General features: G+C 42.2%; 1 protein-coding gene across 1 annotated transcript in view; it reads right to left on the bottom strand.

Annotated features, from left to right (window-relative positions):
• Nucleotides 1-3081, bottom strand: part of LOC126284640 (uncharacterized) — a 120813-nt gene extending 117732 nt beyond the window's left edge. Inside the window, exon 1 of the mRNA XM_049983717.1 lies at nucleotides 2944-3081. Within this exon, the coding sequence (XP_049839674.1) occupies nucleotides 2944-2984 (41 nt within the window). The 5' untranslated portion in view covers nucleotides 2985-3081. The remainder of the gene's footprint in view (nucleotides 1-2943) is intronic.
• Nucleotides 3082-8510: the final 5429 nt, after the last annotated feature.

An 8510-nucleotide genomic window follows, 5' to 3' on the forward strand; every position in this document is an offset into this window, starting at 1 on the left:
AGGTATTGAAAATCCACCCTGCTGAAGGCTGTGGCTCTGCAAATGGAAATATCTGTACCTTCCTTACGACTGGACGTACTCATCTCCTTTACACATATCGGAACACAAACACATACATTATAAGACTGATGCTCAAATGCGAACATATCACACACTCCCCACTACTACTAAGTGTAGAAGTATAAATGATTCCACACGTTACAAAATAATATTGACCGAAAATCAATGATGGATGGGCATGACTCTTAGGTTTTCCTTGAGAGTGCTACTACTGTGTGTTACAAAGAGAGACGTAATCGGCCATATGTTACAAAATATGCGATCGCAACAACTACTGTAAGTTACCTTCAAAAGCGGTATTGTTTCTACAGCTGCAAGTACCCATGTTAAAACCTGTACCCACTTTACAAACCGAGGTACGACATTACCTCTGAATGAGGTGCTTTTACGGAGATTTTTTATGTGGAAAATTATGTGCACTGTAGATAATGGGATTCGTTTCAAAAGCACAACCGTCAGGAGAAGAAATTACGTGTACATTGATCGTGGCAGACTGTTGCGGCAACCGTAATAATATTTAATTGTAGTTATACTGGTAAATATGTACCTGGCTTCCAATATTCTTGTGAGTCTCGTATGTATTTGATGATCGCTAGACAACTTTGCAGGTTTTTACTGTGACTGCAATTCAGCAATCTGTGCAAAATTGTTTACCCCTTCTGCAGAAATAAAGAAAAGGTGGAGGGTGCTTCGATACTGACGGCATCAGTAATTCGGTGGGTAAATTAGATAAGAGTCAATCATAATGCTCCATTCATTCACATCCTTTTTGCTGGGATATAGGAGCCTATACATAGCAAAGGGAATGTCTGTGTGTGTTGAAAGCAGGGTAACATGTGATGGAGTGGATACCACGTTAGGTCCGCGAGGAAGACTGCATTCGACGTTATTCTGAATTATTTTCGTTAACAGGTTCTGTTAGGGCAAGAATTTTCGTGCATACAAGCTCAGACATCAAGAACACGTGCGTTAACTATTACTGCGACACTGTGGAATTTCTGTGTGGTCGACTCGGTTCCTGTCTTTTAAAAAGTCATGTGACATGAGTATAAGATTGAGAACCTTGTTAGATGCGTTTGCGAAGGTTTGTAGCTATTCTGTCATCACACCTAAAGACACGTCTTGCCCGGAGGTGTGAGTTCTGTGACGTCAGTATAACAGTGTGTGGTTTGACAGCTGATGGCTTGGTGCTTCGTGGGGGCTGCCGTTAACCTCCTGTGCAGTTTAGTGGACAGGCGTTGGCGGACGGTGCTTGTGGGCGTCTGTTGGATTATTTTGCGAACAGGTCTGTAGGTTGTGCTATGCATTATTTGGATAGTTTACGATTTCGTGTCTGCATATCAGTGTAGTGAATCATTTAAGAGTGGTAGAGATGTTTTTGTATAGCACAATTTGTGACATCCATATGTGCGTTACACACACACACACACACACACACACACACACACAGACACACACATCACGAGCATTGGAACAGCACGATCTGTGACGGTATCCACGCGTCAGAGTTGTCCTATTAGAATGACGATACAGAGAAAGCGATTTAACAGATGAGAGGGATGATAGCACACTCTGGTGGTGGTGCTGTGCACTATGCCAGTTGGGCTCTGTACCTCGTGGCGAACACACCGGATGGCAGCAGTGGCTCAAATTGTTTAAATAAAGACTGTTCATGATTTCAACAGCTGACAATTAGCAAGCATGTTTCCAGACCTTATTGTGGTTCGCATGTCTGTAGGCTGTGTGATGAAAGCCCAAGCAAGTCAGGGTGTGTGTAATAAATATAGTCCATCCATAAATAAATTGTTTCAAAATAAATAAAGTACACTCCTTCCCCTCTCCACCAGCCCAGTACAGGCTGAGTCCTTCTCCCTCGAATCGATAGGAGGAGGTGGCGGTCGGGTGACTGAGGTTAGTGGGGGTGGCCCAAGCGACCTATCTTCCCGCGATTTTTCATAGGTTAGTAGAGATAACTGCGGTGTGATGCATTATCCTGTTGGAATTTGAACTTCCTGCCATTTTTCTGGAGAGGAGGCATGGTACTTTCCTGCCAAAAGCCACTAGCTTGGATAATGGTATTTGCGTCATTGGCTGATGTCATGGCCGCCATCTTGGATGACGTCATGCACTGTTGTCAAGTCTACACGCCGCCATCTTGGATGACGTCAACGCCTTCACCTTGGGTACATGTGGCAATAATGCAGAGTGGCTCAGAACGAACTTTGTTCGAATACTTAAGTTCAAGGACAGAATCCTGCACTGGCAAGACTTTCGCATTTATGGACGGCTACTGAGGCAGGTGCTCAATATTTAAGCTGAGGACTTACAACTACTGGTATCTGTTGAGGCCACGGCGCGTCGAATTGCTGTGCTGAGCTGAATGAAAGGTTGTCAGAGACGATATTAGGAGGTAGCTCATAACTTCTGTTACCAAACGAATATTATTCTTACTTCTCTGTAATGTATTCGCAAGTGAAATCTTAGTTTGTACTGCAAACAAATGTACACGTATTTTACTCTAATGACTGACAGGAGTCGCAATTACATTGATAAATGTCAAAGTTGCAATATTTAACAATGTCGTGGAAGTTACGGAAAGAGCCAAATATTGCTTAAACTAACTTTACGTAAGTTTCCCACTTGTTTATGAAACAAGAGCAATTAGACAAACCACTTGGGAATTTATTTATAGTAAATATACATACAGAAAAATAAAACTTGTGTAGGACCGGATAATTAAAAGAAATTACGCTAAATTTGCTTCCACAATAAGTGCTTCCAGAATCTAGACATTCATTCATCAGTACAACAAATTCCAAACGTATCGTTGCATTCAGTAAAACAAAGGCCTGACTCGAACGGTCTGAGGTAGAGCACACTTACCAGTCGTTTGCGGTGCGCGTTCCTAGGACGGCTACGTTCATTACTCCACGACTGCTCGTTCACGAAACAAGCTACCGCGCAAATTAAGTGACCGCTGTGCTGTGAAGAGACGGGAGGAGACGAAGAGCAGTACTGAGCAAGGATGGCCGGTGGTGTTTGAAAAACTTAATCAAAGGCTGATAACAAACATCTGCTTGGCAGGCATCCAGTGCCTACTTCTGTTTTCCATAGACGGAGGCTCCAGCCGCAAGAGTATTTTCCTTGAAATAAACATCGGAAACAGCGCCACTTAACTTTGCCAAGCTACGTGCAACGCTATTTGTGAAACTAATATGGGCAATTGTGAGAACTTCCATGAAATTCTAAACCAAAACACTGAATTAATAAACTAAATGTCACATGTTTCAGAAATTGAATTTAAAAATAAACGAATGCTTTAGTAACGAACTTTTTTTCCTAATTTCAGCGCAACCGACACTCACAATTACATAGCTCCACTCCAAATCGGTATCATCGACAAGCATATCCCGCACAGACATTTTCATAAAGTGGGTCGGTCGCCTTAGCCTAAGTCAAGTTTTGGCAGGAAAGGAGTGAGTCAAAAGTCTTTTCCGCCCAAGGACATGTAAGCAACAAATCACTAACGGATGCAGCAACAACTTCATTACAAAGAACACCGACGCATAAGAAATCAGAATTTGTGCGATCACGAAAGAAACTGAACAGCCAATGTCGAAATCACCACACAGAGGAAGCAGATCGAAAAACAGCCTAGACAGACTTCCTTCATCATTATAAACTCAGTAGGAAAAAAGACAGTAATAGTTGAGACAACATTAAATAAATGCCAGATGAAAAATTATACAGGAATGCGCTCTTACAGGGAGTTTGTTCGGGACACATCAATATTAAAACAAGTTGTAGACATTGTATGAAGCCTGGATTGTTGCTGCTTGCCTTAGAAAACACGTTTTCGAAAAATTAGTATAAAATCTCAAAAGCCCACACGAATTAATACAAATGCTGTGGAAGCAATTGGGAACGTTTATGTGAAGGATATCAAAACAAACGCTTCGGTACATGAAATTTTGATGATGCTGCTGATTCAAGAATAACTGTTCAATAAAGCTAGACCGGAAGTTAGGGATGTCATTAATGTGTGGAAATACACACATGTAAAGATAAACTTGCAAATAGAGAAATGCACTAAGGAAGTACACAGTAGGAAAAGAATTCACCTCGACAGTAGACAAAGACTTTTACTAAGACTATACCAGATCAAAAATTCCTACGATCTGAAACGTATAGTGTGTGTGTGTGTGTGTGTGTGTATGTGTGTGTGTGTGTGTGTGTGTGTGTGTGCAATGTGTGTGTTTGGATCTTATTGGCGCTAAACCTCGAGGTCGTCACCGCCCTCACACTTATCGAAACAAAGGAATGTGGAGATGCCGGCCGCGGTGGTCTCGCGGTTAAGGCGCTCAGTCTGGAACCGAGTGACTGCTGCGGTCGCAGTTTGAATCCTGCCTCGGGCATGGATGTGTGTGATGTCCTTAGGTTAGTAAGGTTTAAGTGGTTCTAAGTTCTAGGGGACTGATGACCACAGATGTTAAGTCCCCTAGTGCTCAGAACCATTTGAACCTCTCTCTCTCTCTCTTTTTTTTTTTTTTTTTTTTTTTTTTTTTTTTTTTTTGAGATGAGCTCAAAAATATTTGCACGCTCATCGAGTGTCTACGTGGTCGTTTCGAGCGCATTTCACATGCGGTAAAACAAATTGAAAAGAGGAAGAATAGCTATACGTGAAATTAAAACGTAGAGGAAACAAAACACACAAGACGTAAAAGAAAGACACTGGGAAATTTGTCGGGCTGGGCACTTACAAAATACTTGGGTGAGCCAGTCGCCTTGTGAACAGATTAAAAACGTCCGTCTAAAATCTCGTTAAAAATGTTGGACAATTGACAAAACTTCAAAACTTGAACCACATTCATTTGAAAGTTTCCTGAAATGAATTGCAGATCCGTTGGCAAATCCACAGTGGTCCGCTGGTCGGGAAATAAAACACAGTCCAGTAACATCTGGCACACAGTGATCTGCACGCTACAAGCACCTCACACCAGAGGGTTCTCTCGCGAGTAAGAATCCACGCATCATTGGGAAATGTTAAAATATCATAACATATAAACAATTGTAACACGAGTGAAAGGTAAAGAAAATAAACACGCGCGAACTGAAAACCTTACGTGGCGCACACGCTTACTTTTTACGCAGCAGTACTTTCCGCGTAAGTGGGAAACTCTGCTTTAAAACGATATGAAATGTACGGCCTCGTACTGTCGTAATAGTATGCTCTCATCAACACAATCACAATTCGTTATACCTTCTTGTCTTGTGCATTACTATCTTGTGTAAAAGTCAAACCTAAACATGAAGAACGACAAAATTGATATCGTGAAGCAGCGTGTCTCAAAAATAAGTAAATAATCACATTTTCGGGCAGCCGGTTCCCCTGCTTCCGTCAGCCTGACTGCACTGCGTCACCTTCTTGGGGAAGCACCGGCCCCTGTTGACCTCATCCGGCGACTAGCAACTATCTGTATTACGCCAATGGTTGCCGGCTCCCTGCTGATGACAGACCGCTGCTCCGCGACGAAAACATATTTCGTCACGGGTTCCACACTTGCTGCCGCATCTGTGACAAGACGCAATCGGTGCTTCGACTGTGTGGGAGATCAGGCGTCTGCGCACGGAATCAGATTGCAACGTGGATCCCAGACCGTGGCCTGAGTGGAGAACGGCGGCCAGCGTTGAAGCACAGTCTAATGTAGCTGTCTTTACACTTACTGTTCTTACCGTTTGACACCTGGAACAACACAAGCTGCAAGAAAGGAGAACGTCAGATGCGTCGTAAGCATGTTTGTTTTGCATCCCTTTGCTACGTAATTTACGAAGTATTTGAATTATTTTTTAACCTCCAAGAGTTTATGTAATATCAGAAGACATTCCCGAAGAAATTCACACGTAAGAAGCACAGACATGTACCTCTACGTGCAAAAGGCATCGACACCCCATTTGTCGTTCTGTAGGCCTACTGTATCTTAGTCACAGTCGCCTGTTGCCACAAGTACGATCTTCATCTTTATATCATTCTAAATGGGACAAGCTACTGCCAAATAGAGGGATAAATATGCTGTGCACCTAAATACCAAGTCCTGAAAACCAATAACACTGTAAGAAGTTCTGTCATAAGTTACATTTGCCATTAGAGACATTCCATCTAATGAAATATTCACTAGTTTATCAGTATCGGACAAATGCAGTAACTTCTGCTCCAAAAGGCGGAATATATTGTCATTTATGCCACATTTTATTTTTATGCTTCCACATACCTCTGTAATGTATGCACTGACGGAAGCGTAAAACATTTTGACAAAACCTGTTGGCCTGAGAGCTGTAATATTATAAACTCAGATATTTTCGTCCTCTCACCTTGCAGCACTTTTCTCCTTCAATGGCATGGTTGTCTGACTTAACAACAAATCAAGGGCATTTTTTTTAAATATCGGCATCATAAAGTCTGCAAAATTTATTTGTCCTTCTTCACTTGATCCTTCTGATACAATTTCTGTTGCTGACGTACTTAAAATGACAGGCACTTTCCTTGTCCCGTAGGTTTTCACGAAATCTAGCTATCTGCACATTCTGACACTTCACACGCTTTTGCGAGACACAAATGACTGCACTTAATCTAATCACTTCATCGTCAAGGCATGTCTGTGTTGACGATTCAGATGACCGGCACTGATACGAGTAAATGAAGAGTTGAAGTGGCTACTTCTGCGCCATAGAACTGTTTTACAGCTTTAGACAAATTGTCGAATCTTTGTGGCAGTTTTCTCTTCATCGTCAGTTGACGTGGTTTATATGGGACGTCAAACAGTGTGGGTACTGCATTCCACATGAGTTCATTATTGTCTGAATTCATGAACTGGTTTTGTTCGAAGTGAAGCGAACAAAACCTTATCGCAAGGGTAAGCAGGGTCTTTTTTCATAAGTTCTTCTCGTCTGCTACTCACCGTAAAGCTGTCTGTGTTTCTCAGGCATGCAGCAAGCTTCGAGCCATGTCCTTCGAAGAAATTACCTCAGCGGTATACAGTAAGCCATGCAATTTGGAAATCTAGTCATTTTTAGTACAGAAACAGGTATCGTGGAAGGAAGATATAGAGCCAAATAGCAATGAAATTTAATGCTGACGATATGTAAATATTTCTATTGTGTCATTCTGTTCTGACAAAAGTAGACAGACATCTCTCGGACATTTGTTTTACGATGGAGGTTGAAGAGGATGGTTGCCTTCCCTTTCTTGACGTGTTGGTTAGGAGGAAGGATGATGGATCATTGGGACATGCAGTCTACAGGAAACGTACTCACACCGACTTGTACTTACAGGCTAATAGTTGTCACGATCCGGCTCAGCGTGAAGGGGTACTTCGTACCTTGGTACACAGGGCACATGTCGCTTCTGACGCTGACACTTTGCCAGCTGAGCTGTCCCATCTTGAAGTTACATTTCGTCAAAATGATTATAGTGATAGACAGGTTGAACGTGCGTCGCGCTATCGACCAACTGTACATCGGGTGATTGATGATAATTCTGAATCAACATCTAAGTACTGTCTTTTTGCCTTACGTAGGAAACATGTCCAACAAGATCGGTCGTATTTTACGGAAATACGATGTGAAATGTGTTTACCGACCTCCATCTAAAATTAGAGCACTTTTGAGTTCCGTTAAGAATGAACTTGGACTGCGTAAGGCGGGTGTATATCGTATTCCATGTAGCTGCGGCATGGCATATATTGGTCAAACTATCAGGACCGTGGAGGACCGATGTACTGAGCATAAACGGCACAAACGATTACAGTAGCCAAATAAATCTGTTATTGCCGAACATTGCTTGGATACTGGTCACCCCATGTTATATAATAACACCGAGATATTGGCATGGACGTCCAGCTATTGGGACAGTGTTATTAGGGAGGCAGTTGAGATTAAATTAGCGAGCAACCTCGTTAACGGGGATGGAGGTTTCTGTTTAAAGTCTGTTTGAAATCCGGCTCTATCCCTTGTCTCACTATCGATACCTCTGACTTTGGTCATCTTTGGTGGCACTGGTGTTCAGTGTTATCTTTCCTGCTTCAGTCCGAGAACAGAGGTTTTAAATTTTCATGTACGTCGCCTGTCCGTTGCAGTTTGCCTTGAAAATGACGGGGTGTATTCCCGCCGAAATATCGGCGGTCGCTGAAACTGTTACCTGGCTGAATTCCCGGAAGTTATGTGAAAGATCTCTCGGACATATCTTGCCATTAGTTATGTTAAAAACAACTGTTTAAATTTGCAGTACAATTTTAGTTTAAAATAAAATTAAACAGAAAAAAGACTGTCGAGTTTTACGTAAGTTAACAGTGAGCTTTTCCTCTGGCGATATAGTTGGTTCAAATGGCTCTGAAGTCTATGGGACTTAACTTCTGAGGTCATCAGTCGCCGAGAACTTAGAACTAATTAAACCT

Source organism: Schistocerca gregaria, chromosome 8 (genome assembly GCF_023897955.1).
Source record: "Schistocerca gregaria isolate iqSchGreg1 chromosome 8, iqSchGreg1.2, whole genome shotgun sequence".
Classification (NCBI taxonomy): Eukaryota; Metazoa; Arthropoda; class Insecta; order Orthoptera; family Acrididae; genus Schistocerca; species Schistocerca gregaria.